At 41.0% G+C, this 21760-nt stretch overlaps 2 protein-coding genes across 3 annotated transcripts in view; one reads left to right on the top strand and one right to left on the bottom strand.

Moving 5' to 3' along the window:
• Positions 1 to 843: 843 nt before the first annotated feature.
• On the top strand, positions 844 to 21753 carry rec114 (REC114 meiotic recombination protein). The gene is made up of 6 exons (XM_061814615.1): positions 844 to 1070; positions 5864 to 5953; positions 14762 to 14845; positions 15049 to 15225; positions 19336 to 19416; positions 20152 to 21753. The coding sequence occupies exons 1-6, from the start codon at positions 984 to 986 to the stop codon at positions 20314 to 20316; spliced, it is 684 nt and encodes a 227-aa protein (XP_061670599.1). The 5' UTR covers positions 844 to 983; the 3' UTR covers positions 20317 to 21753.
• nptnb (neuroplastin b) overlaps positions 21618 to 21760 on the bottom strand; it is a 40808-nt gene continuing 40665 nt past the window's right edge. For both annotated transcript variants that reach the window (XM_061814608.1, XM_061814609.1), the window contains one exon: positions 21618 to 21711. In XM_061814608.1, the coding sequence (XP_061670592.1) occupies positions 21641 to 21711 (71 nt within the window). In that variant the 3' untranslated portion in view covers positions 21618 to 21640. The remainder of the gene's footprint in view (positions 21712 to 21760) is intronic.

Below are 21760 nucleotides of genomic sequence, written 5' to 3'. Positions count from 1 at the left end.
TGGGTGGGAAGGAAACCACGCGATTCGCGTGTGAAAGCGGGCTGATAATGGCGCCGGAGTCTTGATTGTGTAATTGAGAGTAATTGCTATAATTGCGTGCAATTATGGAGCCGTCATTCGGGATTTAACTGATTACAACCAGGTCAAGGTTATAATGGAAATACAGCGGGATGTATAGGGATGGGATACCTTCCCGAGGAGGGGCACAATTAGAGTCCGCGAGTTGATTCCCCCAAATCATTTACAAGTTAATTCATTCTTTAACACTTTAACCTTACAAAAGCAGTGCTTCCCAAACATTAAACTCAGGTGCATACAGTGTTTTAAACTGGGGAAATCTCACAGTACAACACATTACCAAAACTCAGAGGTAGTATGTAAGTATATTTCACAAAGAAAATGTAAAATCTATACACTTTAAATTATTCCAGCGCTCGCCGACCTGAAATCGAACGTGATTTTATGACATTGTGCAAGATTATATACAATTAGAGGCACATTTTCCTAAAAAAGAAAAGCCTTTTTATGCCACGATTTTATGTCCCTTGTCACTATTAAATATCAGCAACTTCTGTATAAAAACAAAACTAAAAATCCTACTATGGCTGTAATAAAGTATAAAAATGAATTTTACATATTAGCTCAACTCATGTAAGCAAAGTGTGAATATATCTAAGCACGGTAAAAGCATACGTTTGAACTCAATCAAAACAACTTTAATAACGCGTTTTATTGTGTGTTTAGTCTATGCTGGACCTCGAGTCTATAAATATAAATCAACAGTAAAATGTATGGTTCTGTAAAAACTGTCCCACGAACGTGCCTTTTTTTTTTTAAATCAAAACTTTATTCACACCGACACAGACATACTACGCACGTCCACTACGCACACTTGTTAGTCAAGCCGCATACTTTTCACTTTTTGTTAACTGTAGCAAACTGAATCCAGTATTTGGAATAATAACGTTACAAAGTTTATTCAAATGGCCACCAGTGGGACGTGGAAGTTGAGACGTTATGGAAGACTTATTCCAGCCTCCGGTAAAATCGCTGAGAGAGAATCCTGGAAGGTAAATATATATGCTATGTATGCTATCAATGCTAATTAATATACCTACTATACTGCTTTGCTAGCGTGAGTTTTAGATACGAGTTACTCCTAGTTTTGTTTGCTTATGATAATATGCTTATACATTATTTTTCCACTTATAATAATTATAAAACCATATATTTACTAAATAATGGCTAAGCTAGCACAAAACATAGTTTGCAGATCATGGTCAAGTGGTGTGATGTGGTTTAATTCGGCACTTAAACATGCTTTGAAAAAACTAATTAAGAGTGGAGAATTAATAACCACTCCATAAATTGTTAAAATTTATAATATGAATTTGAAAAAAAATATCTTCTTATCTGGTATTTATGAGGGAGGTTTGTCAACTATAATTTGAGGAAATATTGTCAGAGAATAGTAAAGTGTGTACTTTTTCAATAGAGAAATTTATAAGTGATTAAAACAGGACGTTTTCTACAGCGCTGTGAAAACATATGTACCCCATGTCAAATTATTTATTTGCAGTTTCGCCAATTTAATATTTAAATTCCTCAAACAATTCTAATTGTGATCTGCAGTGAAAGCAGGGAGCATACGGAAGAACAATTAGAAAGATGGAAGTACGCACAAGAAAGGAGAGGAATGAAGACTAGCCGAAGTAAAACAGAATATATGTGCGTGAATGAGAGGGGCGGCAGAAGAAGAGTGAAGCTCCAGGGAGAAAAAATAGCGAGGGTGGATGACTTCAAATACTTGGGGTCAACAATACAGCGCAATGGAGAGTGTGGTAAAGAAGTGAAGAAACGGGTCCAAGCGGAATGGAACAGTTGGCGGAAGGTGTCTGGTGTTCTATGTGACACAAGAGTCTCCACCAGGATGAAGGGCAAAGTTTATAAAACAGCGGTGAGGCCAGCCATGGTGTACGGATTAGAGACGGTGGCACTGAAGAAACAACAGGAAGCAGAGCTGGAGGTAGCAGAAATGAAGATGTTGAGGTTCTCGCTCGGAGTGACCAGGTTTGATAGGATTAGAAATGAGCTCATTAGAGGGACAGCCAAAGTTGGATGTTTTGGAGACAAGGTTAGAGAGAGCAGACTTCGATGGTTTGGAAATGTTCAGAGGCGAGAGAGTGATTATATTGGTAGAAGGGTGCTGAGGATGGAGCTGCCAGGCAAAAGAGCGAGTGGAAGACCAAAGAAAATGTTGATGGATGTTGTGAGCGAGGACATGAGGACAGTACGTGTTAGAGAAGAAGATGCAAGAGATAGGCTTAGATGGAAAAAGATGACGCGCTGTGGCAACCTCTAAAGCGACAAGCCGAAAGAAAAAGAAGAAGAAACAATTGCAAATATCGGACCATGATAACCCAAGTAAACATGGAATGCAGATCTTTTTTTTAACATTTGGGGGGAAAAAATATATTCAAAAATACCTGACCCTGTGTGAAAAAGCAATTGCCCTGAAAGCAGCAACAGATGAAATTAAGTGTTTTGTATACCCGCCAATCAGTGTTTCACAGCACTGTAGACATATTTTGGCACACTCTTCCTTGCAGTTAATTCAGCAAGAGTCGAGGGTTTTTGAGCTCGAACATCTTATTTTGGGTCATGCCACAGCGGTTCAATGGGATTGAAGTCCTTACTCTGACTGGGCCATTCCAAAACTTTCATTTATTTTTTTCTCAAGCCATTCAGAAGCTGACTTGATATTTTGGATGGTTGTCAAGACTTTTGATTTACATGAAAGATGATTTTATATTCAAATAGATATGGATTTAAACTGCATGCCATTTAAAAGGTTACATCAATACTTATTCATAAATAAATTTATAAATCAGTGTATGACTACATGAGTAATCGCCCAACAAATTAATTGGCTGAATGAATACTGACAGTTTTGTCACATATGACGTAATGTGTCCATTAAATATAGCGTATATGCTGCCTCGTCTCATAAGATTTTTTATCCTCTCGTAGCTGTCACAGGAACAATGACAATCGCTGTGTTTTTACTCAACTTCTTGGCAAGCTACCACAGGGTGTCAGCGAGGCCAAAATGCATCATAATGGCGGGACCTGAAAAAAATGAGACAGTGGATACTCGTCCAATTATTTACTGACATGATCCCCCCGCTGTGGGAGGCAAAGTATCAACATGCTGACATGTGTATGAGATGATGTTGGCCTCAATTACCTGTGATTACACTTAAACTCTGATTTTTATAGATTTTTGCAACAAATCTTCCCCTCAAGAAATAATACAAATAATTATCAGTGTGAAAGTAAGTTAACCGCTGATCATATTAAGAGATTAAAACACTTAGATGCTGTCTTCAAGGAAATACTGTTGCCAGATGTGTTTATAAAAGTGTCTCTAAAAGATCACTGACATTCGGCAAAATAAGGTTGTTGTGACTCTCCTGTGTAATCAATAAAACATAATACATCCTGTGGTGACCGTGTCCTGCCTTTAAATGATATAAAATTGCAAACATACCTGGAACTGAACTGGAAACTGTTACATATTGTTTGCTCAAAAGTAAGTGCAGTAAAAATAACGCATTTTCCCTCATATGAGAAATATTTGTGATTAATAATTGAGATTACATTTTTTGATCAAAAGAGTTGTGATTATTAGGGAAAGTGTTACATCACAAGCTAATGGGGATGCTGGCATCAGCTGCTCCTTGTGACAGTCATTAATATTTTCTCCTAAATACGCCTACAACACCAAAATCAGTCAATATCTAAAATGATTTAGTATATGATCGCTGGTACTAAATTGAAATCATCCAGGAATTTTGCATGCATAACTACAATGTTGCTGCCGAGCTCACTAAACCAGCAAGCTTTAAACAACAAACAAAAATGGCGTGTGCTGGAAGTAGCATGTCTCTTAATGTTTCTCCTCTAGAGCTACAAAGATACTATACGCCTCCTTCTGACCTTGTCTGTGCTTTTTCAACACCCTCAGAGCTAAAACAGAGGACCCCGCATACTCGCACTTCGGCTCCTGCGGATTCACCTATTCAGATTTTTTCTCTTTAATTTTTTTTAATCAACATCCTCACCACCATAGTAATGTTACATATCAACATCCAATTGCCATTTTGCAATGCTCTGCTCGACCACTAGTTTGTCGTCTCCTTCAGAGGAAATCATAAGCAAAAGATGTGGTCTACCTTCGTCTGCTTTTGCTCTTTTAGGTTGGCTTCTGAAAAAAAGGGTTCGCTACATTTTCATACATTTGACTATGTCAAATGTATGGAAATGTAGTTATGCCCCAGGGCAAAACTTGGAGCGTAATCTTTGAAACGCATGAAACGTAACACCCTTGATTTCAATCTTAAGACACATCACCTGATCTGACACTTTTCACCTCATTGACATTCTAAAGCAGGGGTCGGGAACCTTTTCGATTGAGAGAGCCATAAAGGCCAAATATTTTAAATTGTAATTTCAAAAGAGCCATACAGTATTTTAAAAACCAAGCACAGGTGTATTTGCACATTTATGTTAGACGAAAATTTTAGAGTCTCAGAATTATTTTAAATATTGTTACGCTGTTGCTAACCAATGATGACAAAAGGACGTCTTACCATTAATGCGACTTCTGGTGCTGCACTGTTTTACTTTTGGCTTTAGATTAAGCTTCATGCAGGCATTGAGACTTCCACTCGTTAATTGTGAACGTAATTCAATTTGATTTGCTATCATGCTGGTACGATGGTAAACGATTCTTGCCGACAAAGCCATATCTTTTATCCATTTGATTATCTTGTCTTTATTCGATGTTGTCAAAATGTTTATTGGCAGCATCAAGTACGAATGCTTTGGCATGCCCCCCATCTTTGAATTTAGACACACAGCAGAACCCTCTCTCTCCACGAAGGCTGTCCATTTTTGTTGAAAACCTCGGTAGTCCTCGTCTTTTTTTTTTTTTTTTTTGAGTGACCTTTGTCAAAAGCATTTCCATAATTAGTTGTACCGTCACGATCGGCGTTCGTCGACCCTTCTGCGCCTGTGCACATTGACTGCCACATTAAACTACGGCAACTCCACTAGGACTAACTGCCTGTGCGTCATTTGCGTTCCCTACCACACTAAACTACGGCAATCCCACTAGCACCAACGGTCTCTACCCGCACGACAGAAATCACATGTACAGTATGTCGTTACGAGGGCTCTGCGAGCCATATGCAACTACCAAAAACGCCAAGTATAGCTCGCGAGCCATAGGTTCCCGACCCCTATTCTAAAGCAAACTCTTCAATCAAGATAATCTCCAATCCATTTCTCTGTTCTATCAATGCCATGGTAAAATAATTCAAACCCTGTTCCCAAGTTTATGGCCTGATTGAATTTCAACCTTCTCTCCTGGACACACAATGTTATACGTTTTTCCTAATTGTGTCAACCAACTCCTTAGCTTTTTCTGTGAACATTTCAAGATTCAAAGTCTACTTTTAGTTTGACTTTCAGCCTATAGACATGCTCCTTCCCTTTGTCTTCGAGCCATACTAACTGAAATTCCACCACAACCCTCTAGGTTTATCGCACAGGTGGCAGTTTTTAACCCGAACAACCACCAATCTTTTATGAAAGGCTTAGCATGAACGTTGATTAATGTTTATAAAAATGTTATGCCAAATTCGCTTAATGATGAAATCCTCTGCAGGTATCAGGGCTTACCTACGGTTTGCACTGGCCTGTCCCCTTGTAGACCTGCATTATTTTTATAGAAGTGATTAAAGAGGAAATTTTTCATTACATGTCCCCTTTAAAACTGCATCTTCTTAAACCTCACTAGATATTTGAAGCAAAGAAGAATGAGCCTGAAATTATTGGAATGATCTTGGACTCTGGATATTTCATGGTCTTGCAGGGACAGGAATGCTTGGTAAGTTTCTATGTTGTTGCTGTTACTTTACACGCTTGTGCATAAGTGTTGTTTTTGTCAAAGATGACATTGACGAAATTATTTTGTTGTGGGTCCTTATTTCATGACTATAATGTGATGGCGAAGAGCAAAGCATGCCTTTTTGAAGACAAAACCTGATGACGAGACGTGTGAGTTTTGCCAACAGGAAAGGGACGGGAACAAAGACGAGAATGGATGAAAATGTTTGTGGATTTCTGTCTGAAGTTCAAAATGCAGGCTCAACTTGCCTGTTGTTTAAACGGTAATACAAATGTCCCGACTTTAGCTAGTAGGAAACCATTATCAAGAGGGGGTGGATGGCAATGCGTGAATAAGCCAAAGTATAAATCCCACACGCATGGAACAAAGCAGTACCATATAAAAGTGTTAATTTATTTATTTATCTTTGCTATATTCACATTGCACATCCCATTATTTGGATGACAATATTTTTTTTTATATATCGTGCAACATTTTGTAGTAACCTTAAAGTTTTCCCTCATAATTCCAGGTGTGAAGCTTTGTTGTGCAAAAGTAATTACTTTTTGTGTGTGTAACTGTTGTGTATTGAACATGCATGGATTTTTTTCGTAAACAGTAACGCGTTGTCATACTGAGCTATGTCTGAGTAACTTTCTGAAACACGGAAGGAAATGTACATACAATAGGATTTTAGAACAGTTGATGCTTTCCACACAACAAACCAAAAACAACAAAATAAACAAACTCATCTGTATAGATACATACTGCAATTGTGACTGTTGCCACAGAAACAAAGATCAGAACGCTTAACTACAGGACAGGTGCTACTAGTACCTATTACCCACTATTAAGGTAAATTACTTCATTAGCAACACACATTGTGTAATACTTGAAATAATATTGTTTTAGTCTGACTTACCTTATTTTAACCAGTAAGGTCATCTTGAAGGTGTGCGAGCGGTAATCTGTCATTAGTGGTGTCCGCAGTTCACAGGTTCTCGCATTAGTTTGATGTCTCTAGATAAAAAAAAAAAATAGTCAGAAAATAGATGGAAAACAAAAAACTGTCAGAAAAACAGGAGGGGGGATTACTCAGAAAAACAGAAAAAAATATTCCAAAAAACAAAGCCCTCGAAAAATGACTCCAAAAAAGGGATTTTTTTAATGCAATACGCTTTCATAGCCAACCACATGAGGGAGCTCTAATAACTATTGTTTGGGGAGTTCAAAATGGTGATATCGTAATAAGCCCTCAATGTAACTAACAAGCATGTGAAATGGTTTTGTTTGTACTCCTATTATGTAATCACCTTGTGCAAACCGACATACATTTTCAGACCACTTGCTTGTTATGCCACCAATAACACATTTCACTAAAGAAGGTTATAATCACTTTCGGGCTTTGTTTGTTTGGTTTGTTAAATTGTTTTAAGATTGGAGCGGTGTCAGGAGGGACGAGAGAGTCTTAAATCCCTCCTGCAACCTGCGGGAGAACTCCCAGAGCCAGTTAGCAGTGATGAGGAAAAAAAAACGGGATGAAAGTTTCCGACCACTCATCACTTCTTTGGTCACTAATCTCGGTCTCCTGAATAGGTCGACATCACCATACTAAAATTGATGCTTTAGATATGGTGCAATGCAGCAACTAATTCCAATGTTCGACATGCGCACTTGGACTCTGGACCGTCTTCGTTCATCCAGCTCCTTCCACATACCTCCACTCGCTGCTCTGTAATTCATAAAATAAATTATGGCTTAACTGCAGCTGCAAATGTCATGCTCCCAATGCTGGCAATTTATAGTGTGTCACACTTGTTATTATACTGTAGACTCCCTGCATTATAGATTGCAACATTTAATAACAGTGCCAGTGATGCCGGTTTCCAAATGAGGAGCCCATAGATATGCGAGTTAATCATCTGCAACTAAATTACAGCAAGAGCATACAATAATATCAATATTATAGTTTGTCATTAATGGTGACTATTTTTGGTATCAATGTATTTGTTAACAATTATGATTTTCATTTATTTCGGTCCAAGTAGACGTGGGCCGAATGCAGCCCTATGGGGGCACAAACCAGTGCAATCTGTAGGCCGGTCCCAAGCCCGGATAAATGCAGAGGGTTGCGTCAGGAAGGGCATCCGGCGTAAAAACTGTGCCAAACAAATATGAGCGTTCATCTAAAGAATCCCATACCGGATCGGTCGTTGCCCGGGTTAACAACGCCCGCCCCCGGCACTGCTAACCTACAGGGCGTCGGTGGAAATTCAGCTACTGTGGGTCGAAGACAAAGAAGAGGAGGAAACCGGATCCAGCGTCAGAAGAAAAAGAGGAATGCACAGAGCCTACAACTGAATGTAGGGACTTTGAATGTTGGGACTATGACAGGAAAAGCACAGGAGTTGGTTGACATGATGATTAGGAGAAAGGTTGATATTCTGTGCATCCAAGAGAGCAGGTGGAAAGGTAGTAAGGCTAGAAGTTTGGGAGCAGGGTTTAAATTATTCTACCACGGAGTAGTAGATGGGAAGAGAAATGGAGTAGGGGTTATTTTAAAGGAAGAGCTGGCTAAGAATGTCTTGGAGGTAAAAAGAGTATCAGATCGAGTGATGAGACTAAAATTTGAAATTGAGGGTGTTATGTATAATGTGGTTAGCGGCTATGCACCACAGGTAGGATGTGACCTAGAGTTGAAAGAGAAATTCTGGAAGGAACTAGATGAAGTAGTTCTGAGCATCCCAGACAGCGAGAGAGTTGTGATTGGTGCAGATTGTAATGGACATATTGGTAAAGGAAACAGGGGCGATGAAGAAGTGATGGGTAAGTACGGCATCCAGGAAAGGAACTTTGAAGGGCAGATGGTGGTGGACTTTGCAAAAAGGATGGAGATGGCTGTAGTGAACACTTATTTCCAGAAGAGGGAGGAACATATAGTGACCTACAAGAACGGAGGTAGAACCACGCAGGTAGATTATATTTTGTGCAGACGATGTAATCTGAAGGAGGTTACTGACTGTAAAGTAGTGGTAGGGGAGAGTGTAGCTCGACAGCATAGGATGGTAGTATGTAGGATGATTCTGGTGGTGGGTAGGAAGATTAAGAAGACAAAGGTAGAGCAGAGAACCATGTGGGGAAGTGAGAAAGAGAAAGGAAGAATGTCGTGCGGCCTTCCGGAAAGAGGTGAGACAGGCTCTCGATGGACAACCGAAGCTCCCGGAAGACTGGACGACGACAGCCAAGGTGATCAGAGAGACAGGCAGGGAGAGTACTTGGTGTGTCATCTGGTAGGAAAGGGGAGAAGGAGACTTGGTGGTGGAACCCCAAAATACAGGGAGTCATACAAGGAAAGAGATTAGCGAAAAAGAAGTGGGATACTGAGAGGACTGAGGAGAGGCGAAAGAGAGTACATCGAGATGCGACGTAGGGCAAAGGTAGAGGTGGCAAAGGCTAAACAAGAGGCATATGAAGACATGTACACCAGGTTGGACACGAAAGAAGGAGAAAAGGATCTCTACAGGTTGGCCAGACAGAGGGATAGAGATGGGAAGGATGTGCAGCAGGTAAGGGTGATTAAGGATAGAGATGGAAATGTGTTGACTGGTGCCGGTAGTGTACTAAATAGATGGAAAGAATACTTTGAGAAGTTGATGAATGAAGAAAATGAGAGAGAAGGAAGAGTTGAAGAGGCAAGAGTGAAGGACCAGGAAGTGGAAATGATTACTAAGGGGGAAGTCAGAAAGGCACTACAAAGGATGAAAAATGGAAAGGCAGTTGGTCCTGATGACATACCGGTAGAGGTATGGAAGCAATTTGGAGAGATGAGAGATGGCTGTGGAGTTTTTGACCAACTTATTCAACAGAATACTAGCGGGCGAAAAGATGCCTGAAGAATGGAGGAAAAGTGTTCTAGTTCCCATTTTTAAGAACAAAGGGGATGTTCAGAGCTGTGGGAACTATAGAGGAATAAAGTTGATGAGCCACACAATGAAGTTATGGGAAAGAGTAGTGGAGGCTAGACTCAGGACAGAAGTAAGTATCTGCGAGCAACAGTATGGTTTCATGCCTAGAAAGAGTACCACAGATGCATTATTTGCCTTGAGGATGCTCGTGGAAAAGTACAGAGAAGGTCAGAAGGAGCTACATTGTGTCTTTGTGGATCTCGAGAAAGCCTATGACAGAGTACCAAGAGAGGAACTGTGGTACTGCATGCGTAAGTCTGGTGTGGCAGAGAAGTATGTTAAAATAGTACAGGACATGTATGATGGCAGCAGAACAATGGTGAGGTGTGCCTTAGGTGTGACAGAGGAATTTAAGGTTGAGGTGGGACTGCATCAGGGATCAGCTCTGAGCCCCTTCCTGTTTGCAGTGGTAATGGATAGGCTGACAGATGAGGTTAGACTGGAATCCCCTTGGACCATGATGTTCGCAGATGATATTGTCATATGCAGTGAAAGCAGGGAGCACGCAGAGGAACAATTGGAAAGATGGAGACATGCACTGGAAAGGAGAGGAATGAAGATTAGCCGAAGTAAAACAGAATATATGTGCGGTGAATGAGAAAAGTAGAGGGGGAAGAGTGAGGCTACAGGGAGAAGAGATAGCGAGGGTGGACGACTTCAAATACTTGGGGTCAACAATACAGAGCAATGGAGAGTGTGGTCAGGAAGTGAAGAAACGGGTCCAAGCAGGTTGGAACAGCTGGCGAAAGGTGTCTGGTTGTGTATGTGACAGAAGAGTGTCTGCTAGGATGAAGGGCAAAGTTTACAAAACAGTGGTGAGGCCGGCCATGATGTACGGATTAGAGACGGTGGCACTGAAGAAACAACAGGAAGCTGAACTGGAGGTGGCAGAAATGAAGATGTTGAGGTTCTCACTCGGAGTGACCAGGTTGGATAGGATTAGAAATGAGCTCATTCGAGGGACGGCCAAAGCTGGATGTTTTGGAGACAAGATTCGAGAGAGCAGACTTCGATGGTTTGGACATGTTCAGAGGCGAGAGAGTGAGTATATTGGTAGAAGGATGCTGAGGATGGAGCTCCCAGGCAAAAGGGCGAGAGGAAGACCAAAGAGAAGGTTTATGGATGTGGTGAGGGAAGACATGAGGGCAGTTGGGGTTCGAGAGGAAGATGCAGGAGATAGGCTAAGATGGCAAAAGATGACACGCTGTGGCGACCCCTAACGGGACAAGCCGAAAGGAAAAGAAGAAGAAGAAGAAGAAGAAGTAGACGTGGGCCGATCAGATTGTGATGGTATGATAACCTTGAGCAAAAATGTTGTAGTATCACAGTTAGGGATGGGAATCAAGAATTGGTTCCTGTCGAGAACCAGTTGCAATGTTAACAACTCCTTGAAATTTTTCACAAAATTTCCAAATGTTTCCCTTTTATCGATCCTAGTAGGCGAGAATGATATAATCCACACTTTGTACCACCTACGGAATGTGTGGACTATGTGCAAGGCTTATAAGATAGTCGGACAACAAGTGGAAATAATTGGCTATATTGTTAAACATTTTGCTATATCTGCTAATGATACGCTACTAAAGATGACACCACTTTAACTATTGATCACTGTCTTTACAAAATAACACATTGACCATACATTTTTACATGATATAGTCATTTAACGATATCAGTAAATACTGGCAAGCAACAAATCTAAATAGTTTGGGCTGTTACACTAAAATCGTCCCTACCAGGAACTGCAACCAGATGTTTTCATTGGCCTGTTAGAGGCAGTTCGGCACGATGCATGGATGGAGGTATAGCTTGACTGTAAGGTAAAAATGAGTAGAAGAAGAAAATCATCCAAGAACCTTTGAAAATAAAACTCAGATTAGCAAGAATATTTGTATGTCTGAGAGCGTTATTATATTATATCTACCTATATGTTTTACTATGGAATTGTTAGTGAATATTCTAGGCTTTACACCATCAGGATTATTGGGGCCAATTACCGATCAACGAGTTTCAAAAAACGATAACCAATCACCGATCCGATCACAAGATGGAGCAATGTCTATTTAAATGACTTGTTCATTTTCCTGTATATAGTGTACTTGTTTACTGTGTACTGAGTATTCTCTATCATATCAAGCAAAAGGTTATAAATTAATTTGTAACCTAATTAATGACTATAACTTTTTTTCTAGCATTCTGAGTCTAACGTTCAGACCTCAGAGGTTCCGCTCTAAGTCTTTGAGCATTGTGTTTCGGTTTTCAAAATAGCTTATTGCCTTGTACACAGCAAACAAAATCATCAATGTCTTGAGTCACAGATATTGTGTGTGCGCTAGTCAACCAGATATTCAAGTTACACTGCTATATATTTTGGCCAGGATGATAGCGGGCTCTGTTATAGACTGGTGCTGTAAGGGTTCAGGAAAGTTTGAAACAGCATCATCTTAGGAGGGCCTACAGGCCACACGATAAGGCTACGTGGGAAAAGATGCTGTGAAATGGAATTCTCTGTATTTGAAAGAATACTGTGACATTAGTTAAGGCCTTCAGAGGCCGGATGTAGACATGTCGTGAGCAGAATAAAATCAAAGCGGTGGAACTTTACAAAAGGGAAAAAGTTTACTTCTTACTGAGCATAAGGATTCATTGATTAAATGGTCATTACAAATTTGTGGATCTTACTTGATAAATGGTGTCCTAACGCGTCTATCCATCTACAGTATTTTGATATTGGGCAAGATGTGGGTGGACATCACCCAAATGTAGAGCACACAGACAAAACAAAGATTCATACAAAAATTCCCTTGTATGGATATTTGTGATGAATAAATTAACCTAAGATTATTGTTTTGGAATGCAGGAATAATGGAACATGCAAACTCCACCTCAGATGTGATTTTTCCGTTTATAGGCAGAATTCAGACTTTTTAAATTGCATAGATTAAAAAATGTATTTTTTTCCATTTTTCTGCAATATTTTGACCGTAACCCGTGCCAGAATCCATGCTCGTTCATTTACCAATCCGACTTTTGCAAGCGTGGTGGAAAATTTGACAGGCGTCTGTTGATTGAATGAAAATGCTCGTTGTATATGAGGCAGTTTATGGGGCCAAGTGAACACAATGGCGGTGGTCAAGAGGAAAGACACCTCTTGAGTGAAAGAAATTGATAGATATGTCCAAAATATGTTCTGATGGGATTGGATTGAACAAGAAATCACAACAATTGAACAATGTATTTTGAAAATTTTCTTTTTATGAACTGTACAAACAATATTGAAAGAACCGTCGGCTGGGTGTCTTGCACACTGTGCGATTCAAGATGAGACATGCACATGCACTGCTTTTTTCTTGCTACCCGATGAGTGCTGACTGACTTTTTGAACCTTAAAATTACAATGAATAGGTTCGTTCAACTGGTGCTTCTTGTGTCAGATTCGGGACATACCCGGCTGTGTGTCCTCCCAGAATTTTCTTTTTAGGGTTGCACAGTGCCAACACTGCAATATATACAGTAAGTGGCTGCATAGATTCGAGAAGAAACATTACTTTGCTTATTTATAGCCCAAGGGAATTGCTGAAATATACTTATCTTTGCCATATTCTCTGCATGTTTACAATCAGCGGCGCAAATTTCACCGCCGGCCCGAGGGTTGACGGCGGACTTGTGATACGGTATATAACCTGACGTTGGATTTAATGCTTACAACTCCTCTGGGAATGCTATTTTGGTATCGCTGTGAACAGGAAAGTAGCTTAACCACGGAAAAGCTATTTGATGTTAAAATAGTGACAGAGGAGTGGAGAAATGTGGTTAAACTAGTTGTTTCACTAGTATCAACCATTGCTGTGTTGGTTGCGAACATACCGTTATTTACGGAGCACAGCGTGAGACATCTTGCACTTGTTTTAAGAGATGAAAACCATCAAGCTTCAGGCAACCGATTCCGAGCCTCATGCTATCTGGTCCACAGCCCTACAAGGGTTAGACAATCGATGTATATGTAAGCGTTCCTGGTGGATTTGTATTGATAACGAAGTCTGCTACAGATGCAGTCAGGTCAATTGCCTTTACAAAGAGCCTTTTGGTCACATCACTTTATTGTTCGCAACCCAAGAGAACATGCAGTTTGTAGTCACAGCTAGTTAAATAGATAAATACAGCAACTCGTCAGGGAATCATTGTTCAGATCAGCACCATTGATGTCATGCGATTGGATGGTGATAAATCCATCATTCGCTCAAAACCAGTTCACTATTGATTCTAAAGAGGGCAAACTCTATAGAAAATGGAATAAGCTGGCATCAATATATTAGTTCAGAACATTAAATAAAAACATTTATTAATCGATCGTTCATTTTTCCCATAGCTCCTTAAGGAAAATTTTGTCAAATGCCAGTGTCTGTCTCTGTGTATAGTTGCCCTTTCAATTTTGTACTCAACAGTTTTGAATGAGTTTGGTTCACTACAAATTGTTGACATTTTCTTCTAAGGCAAAATATTCCATCATCCATCCATTTTCTATCCATTTTTCTTCTGTCCAGGTGACCTGGACCCTATAAGATGAGATTCAAATCCAAACCTTAGATCTGTGCGGCAGAGGTGCTTGTGCTCATCACGAGGCCCACATCGGTGCCCACAGTGTATTGTCCTTCAAAATAAATGTACCTGCAAAAATAAACGACGCTAAAATGTCTTCAAAAGTAACTGAGAAAATAGAGACCCCTGCTGACGGACTTAAGTAACAGTAATTACTTGGTCAGAACACGTAAATGAAACAGTGTCATGACATTATGTTTGTTTTCTTCAGTTGAATATGAATTTTCCACATGTAATGTTACAGGAGACGATTCCATTGATTGGTGCCGGCGACGTTCTCAAAATCCACCAGAAATCAGAAAACCTGCTGCTTCGCAATACTGTAAAGGTAAACTAATTTGACTGTGGCTTCCGTCAAGTTATTGACCATGACATTTTTGGGGTTCTGATGTTTTCAAAAAAAACGAGTGAAACATCCTTGTTTGCCTTTTAATGAGATGCTGATTTCAAAAAGGCGACAAACAAATAACAAAGAGATTATTCACGTCTCGGCTGGGAGTGACAGCAGCGAGATTGAACGTGTGTCCTCAGGGATCAGGCCGCGTGATCAGGATGCAGTTTGACGGCAGGAACAAGGCGCAGGCCATCAAAGAGTGCTCGAGTGCCGCAGAACGACTCAGGGAGTATCTGCCTGTCAACATTGTTGATGATGATGCTCTGCCACCAAATAATCAGCCCCCCACTGACGTCCCTGCACCGGCGACACAGGTGACCCATTTTTCAATTTATTTGATTTAAAATTAAATCTAATTTTGGGAGTAATTGTACGGTGATACTGCTAATACTGGACACAATCAGTTCCATGTGATTTGGTTAACTTTCAGAACAAAACTTCAAATTGAGCTCAATTACAATGGCAGGAAAAAGTATGGTGAACCCTTTAGAATTTCTTGCATTTCTGGATAAATTCAAGACTTGAAAGATGTTTTTTGGACCAATGATCAAGTGGGATGTGGAAAATATCTCTGTAACGCCACAGTGTAAAAATAACACTAGTGTGTGCCACAGTTATACAGTACTTTACATACATTACCAAAGAACAAGCAAATCTGATTAACAATTGTGATCTTATGATGTCTACTATATATGTAACAGTTTGGTTTTTATTGCAATAATAATTTCACATTACAATAATTACCGTGATATTAATACAGTATTATTTGCGCAGCAATAATATATGCTCACATGAACAAAACAATTGGGAAATGATCTGTTCAATAATTGTTTTTTACTTACCTTACTTTAGATTTTTTTTATTTGCAACATTAAATATTGTATACTGCCTAGTAACAGTGATATCTTTGCTTGAGTACACAAATTAAAGTGGCCATACAATAAACACAGGAGCACTCTTTAAGGCATAAGAAGCCTTAGTTTAGGGAGCACCGTGGGCAACTGGTTAGCACGTATTCTTCATAGCTCTGAGGATCGTTTTTCAAATCTCACTCTGCCTGTGTAGAGCTTGCTTCTTCTCCGTGGGTTTACTTCGGGTACTCTGGTTGCCTCCCACATCCCAACAAAATGTATGGTAGGTGGACTCTAAATTGTCCATAGGTGTGAATCCGAGGGCGAAGCCGGTATGAAGCATTGTGAAGTGAGGGTCCACTAGCAGCTGATTCAAGCTTGTGAGTCAGTGTCAGCTGGGACTTATTAGGCTTTCGCGAACAACATGGGAGTTATGGTCAATCAATTGCGACGCTTTGCTCAGACCGCAATAGCAGCCATGCTCTTGCCTTGGGAGAGACTCAGGGTTTCTGCATCTCTCCCAATGCGGGATTTTTGGACATGTGGGCAAGTCAGCCAATCAAGTGTATTGTGTTGTGACCTACCCATGCAGTCACATGGGCTACACGTCCAATAAGGTGCGTTTATATTCTCGTACCCATGTACTCTGGCTCTAGCAGCCTGGCAAAGCGGTGTTGCTGCGTATAGCATATAAGTCTGTATCACAAAATTTTAAATACAATGGCTCATTATTTCATATCGAGACAGTACCACAAAGATTCTGAGGTACTTTTAATTTAAAGAAAATTTCTGAAAATTTTGAAGCGGGTGGGATGGGCCCATCCATTATCTAAGCCGTTCATTCTTACAAGGGTCGTGGGAGTGCTGGAGTCTATCGCAGCTAACTTCGGGCAGGAGGCACAACGTGAACTGGTTGGCAGTCGCAGAGAATTGTAAACCGGCATTGTGCTGAAAAGTCGCGTCCACCAGTTTGAAAGCTACTCATTAAGGCATACACTTCTAATCAGGCATCCACATGACTAATGGATGGTAATTTCAACAATAATAATGTAATGTCATGACACTGAGACACATGCTAATGCAAAAAGATATTTGGATGCCAACATTGTTTTTACCGCTTTTAGTGAGTCTGCTTGCTTCTCGGAAACTTGGTATCCATCCATCCATCCATTTACTACCGCTTATCTGAGGTTCTGTCGTGGGGGCGGTAATCCAAGCAGGGAAGCCCGGACTTCCCTCTCCAAAGTCACGTCTTCCATCTCTTCCAAAGGGATCCCAAAGCGTTCCCAAGCAAGGCAAGAGACCTAGTCTCTACTGCATGTCCTGAGGTGTCCTTGGGGTCTCCTCTCGGTGGGACATGACCAGAACACCTCATCAGCGAGGCGTCCAGGAGGCATCCTAAACAGATTCCCGAACCACCTCATCGGGCTCCTCCCAATACAGAGCACCAGCGGCTCTACTCTGAGACTCTCCCGGAAGACCGAGCTTCTCACTCTATCTCTAAGGGAGAGCCCGGACACCCTGCGGAGGAAACTCTTTTTGGATGCTTGTATCCAGGATCTTGTTCTTTCGGTCATGACCCACAGCTCATGACCATATGTGAGGGTAGGAATGTATCTTGACCAGTAAAAAGAGAGCTTCGTCTTTCAGCTCAGCTTCTTCTTCACCACAACAGACCGATACATAGTACACATTACTGCAGATACTAATCTGCAGATATGCCTGTCAATCTCTAGTTCCGTCCTTCCCTCACTTCTGAACAAGACCCCAACATATTTGACCTCCTCCACTTGGGCAGGATCTCATCCCTGACCTGGAGAGTGCTTTGCACCCTTTTCCGACTGAGGACCATGGTCTCAGATTTAGAGGTGCAAATCTGATGACGATCAAAAAGTTGATCATCAAATGGTGACCTAGGGTGTCTTGGTGCCAAGTGCACATGTGGACACCCTTATGCTTGAACATGGTGTTCATCATGGGCAATCCATAGTGAGCACAGGTGTCCAATAACAGAACACCACTCGGGTTCTGACCGGGGAAATGTTGGGGGGGTGGGCATACCTCACAATCACACCCTTCCAGGTCTCCGTGTCACGTGAGCATTGAAGTCCCTGAGCAGAACAACGGAGTCCACAGTGGAAATGCTTTCCAGCACCCCTTAGGAAGGATTCCAAAAATGGTGGGGTGGGTACTCTGAACAACTGTTTGGTGCGTAGGCACAAACTACAGTCAGCACCTATCCCCCCCCCACCCAAAGACGGAGTGAGCCTACCTCATCTCATCCTCTACCTTCTATCTCATCTACCAGGGTTAACCCCGATGTAGAGGCGCCGAGCCGGGCAGCAGTAAGTATACCCACACCTGCTCAGCGCCTCTCACCGTATGCAACTCTAGAGTGGGAGAGAGTCTAAAACTTCCCAAGAGGACTGGTACCAGAGTCCAGGCCACGTGTGTAGTTGTGAGCCTGACTATATCCAGTTGGAATTTCTCAACCTCATAGACCAGCTCGGGCTTCTTCTTTGTCAGAGGGGTGAGATTCCACATCCCCTAGAGCCAGATTCTGTAGCCTGGGATCATATCCCCAAGGTCCACCGCAGTGCACCCTTATGGCCCCTCACACAGGTGATAAGCTCATTGGAAGAGGGATCCATCTTACCTTTTCAGGTTGTGCCTGAGTGCAGGTCCAGCCAACAGGCGCTCGCCTTCAAGTCCAAGCTTCAAACCTGGCTTCATAGTGGGGCCCGGACCCGCATCCAGCAAAGGAAACCTACATCCAATAATTTTATTCATCATAGGGGTCTTAAAGCGATGCTTTCTCTGGACCCTCACCGAGGATCTGTTTGACATGGTTGACGCGGTCATGGGTGTGAAGGTCCAAACAACTGAGCTCCTAGGATCATCAAGACACACAAACCCCTCCACCACCACAATAAGGTGACGGCTCATGGAGAGAGGAAACTGTGTATGGTGGCTATTTTTCTTTTCTTCACCCCAGGAAAATATCTATTCTGTGACGATTGAATTTTCAACTAATTTTAATAATGTAATAATTTTTTGAAAAGTAAATTACTGAAGGAAAACTGCATATTACCATGTCGTGATTCTGAGACAATTATGTGACAGTTGATTAATCAGGATTGAGTCAACTAGGGCAGGTTCATAGACTGGGACACTAGATGGTGCTATTTACAATACTGTCATCTTTAGAGGTCACATTGCAACAGCACCAGCTTGGGGTACTTTGAGGCACTAATGCAGCATGTTGTTGACTCACTCAGTCTATCGGCCACGCTGTATACGCTATATATTAAAATGACCTCATTACTAATATTGACCTCCCCAAGCTGACATGAGGGGATGAGACATAAAGGTGTGCCCCCTGCCAACAGGGTGGAATGTGACCTTTTGGTGAACAAACACACCAAAAGAGTTCCAAGTGAAGGTGAAAGAACTTTGAAGAGGGGAGGGAAGGGCGGGATACTTTTCTATTAGTCATGACACCAATTGATTGAACGCTCTGCGGCGTCGTGCTGAATCTGGTCACATCTTTCTCATTTTGTTTTGTGTGGAAAGACGTGTCCACAGCAGGGTGAGGCAGCCGAAGCCGAACCGGAGGTTGTCCAGGGATCGCTGTCTATAAAGCGCCTTGCCCAGGTATTTGACAAGTTATCCTCAGCAAACTATTTGCCAACTAATAGCTTTTTTCCTTACAAAAATCAGGCTAGGGATTTTAATGGTTTTTTTCCCCTTTGTACACAGAAAAAGCAAATGGCAATGACATAATTCAAAAGTTTTGATCTTTATTTGATAGCAAGCTGCCTTTGAAATGTTTTTGCCCCCAGCATTCACGAATCGACTTCAGCAGAAAATTTGAAATACATGTAATGTTAAAATAAGTTCATTTTCTCAAAATATGTACAGTATGGAAACTTGAACCTTAATTAGTTCAGATGTTGCCTGCTCTTTTCATGTTATTTTCTCATGTAATGTTGTACAAGTGAGGCAAGACCTTGCCTGTGGTGTATTTTCAGCTTCAGCATTTAGATCTAATACTTGGTGAAGTGTGAATTACTAACCTGAGATATACAGTATTTAGCACCTGAGCACTAATTGAAAATGATTGTATTTTAGGGGTCTTAAACCAAAAAAATAATGAGAAAACTTTAAACATGAAGGCTTTGACAACTGTTTGTCAGCCAATGAACCGATTCCATTGAGAGAATCCCCTCAAATGGGCTCCACTACACTGTGACCCTTCTTTTGCCGACACCATCTCATGTAGGGAAAGGATGGTGTCAGAACTTTGATGAGCATTTGGTGGATTCTACTCGATAACGGGGCTTTGATGACCTGTTATGGCGACTGATACGAGCTATTGAATTTCAACAGAACCTCTTGGGAGAGAAGCCTCTGATGCTGCCCGGGTTTTACCGTCACGCGTCTTCAGAACCTGAAGACCTCGACACCTTCGTGCGCGTTTGTCTGCTGGATCCCAGCTTCCCTGCTTTGGTGGAGCAGGTGGAGGTCGAGCTGAGGAAAATACTTGAAGAATGAATCATCATTGACAAGTGAAGGCAGAGAAGAGGTCAAGGCAGCGCTGCGCTTTTGTGTTTGCTGTTTTTCCCACGCCGTTCGCTACGTAGGTGTTCGCTCGCTTTGCGCTGCCGTCGACATTGTTGTGGTCGCGCATTAGTACTTAGCGCATTTCAGATTGTTGATGAACACAGCTTTAACAAAATTTAAGTTCATTTTTGACATTTTTTTTTTTATTCAGAAAAAAATATTGGTCTTATTCATGTTTAATCGTGGCTATATACTCTGGTCCCTCTGTTCTCACATCAACGCAGGCCCGTTTTCCACCGTAACACACATCAGTACATTGTATTGAAAGGAGGAGTCATGCAGCTACAGCAGTAAATGTCGCTATGCCAGCTTCCAGGGGGTCCCATGATATTAAAGCTCGACTGGTTAAAACAAACTGCCCTCCATTTAATCTATTCATGAATATATTTTTGCATAGGATTATAGCCATGCTATACAGTCAAAAAATACAAGATAAAAATTATTAAATTAGGAAATGTTAAAAAAAATATTTTTTTTTTTACAGATTTTCCTATTGTTTAAACACTCATACTGCAACATATACAAGACAATCTATAGTTACTCTCAAAAGGAAATCAAAGTAATACATATACCATTGATATTTAGTTAGTTAAACACAGATTATTCATGATCTGTTTTCACTCGCCATTTACATTTTGAATACTGCCAGTCGCTGAAGCCCTTGCTTCACGAGAAAAGTTCAATTGAAAATGGACTCGTCGTCACAAAATCAAACATCGATTGACCATGATATACTGTACAAATGTTCAAGAGGAATATATATATATTTGTGTGTGTGTGTGTGTGTGTGTGTGTGTGTGTGTATATATATATATATATATATATATATATATATATATATATATATATACACATATATATACACACACACACATATATACAGATCACGATGACCATAAAAAAAACATTTTGGGATGCAAAACAAAAGCCACACAAGGGATAACAACAGAAGATGACTTTTCTGAGTACCCTATTGCGTAATTATTTTGCATGCATTTACATGATATGTCATACAAAAAAGGAGTGGGGGTGGGGTGGGCAAATCATTTAAGGAGACATCAACATCATATCGGGGGAAAAAAAAGTGTACACCTCTGCGGTCATATGTAGTCACCATTCGTCATCCTGACATCTCCAAGCGACAAGGCGTGCTTTCAGACTCCCAACTCCGCTTGCCTTTTGTTGCCAGTGTTATGCTGATATTGTTTCTTGTAAAAACAGACAAGATATGCTTTTATTCTTTTTTTTTTCTTCCTCAAGATAGCCTGCAACTCAGATGCCACTGTGTAGCTCCCCCCCGAAAAAACTGCAGTTTTACCATCTCATCTGTGAAGAGAAAATAAAGAGAAGGCATGACCACAGATAATCCTCAGCA

Source organism: Syngnathoides biaculeatus, chromosome 3, assembly GCF_019802595.1.
Source record: "Syngnathoides biaculeatus isolate LvHL_M chromosome 3, ASM1980259v1, whole genome shotgun sequence".
Lineage (NCBI taxonomy): Eukaryota > Metazoa > Chordata > Actinopteri > Syngnathiformes > Syngnathidae > Syngnathoides > Syngnathoides biaculeatus.
Note: the sequence above shows the minus strand (reverse complement) of the source record. Positions and strands in the feature narration are given on the sequence as shown.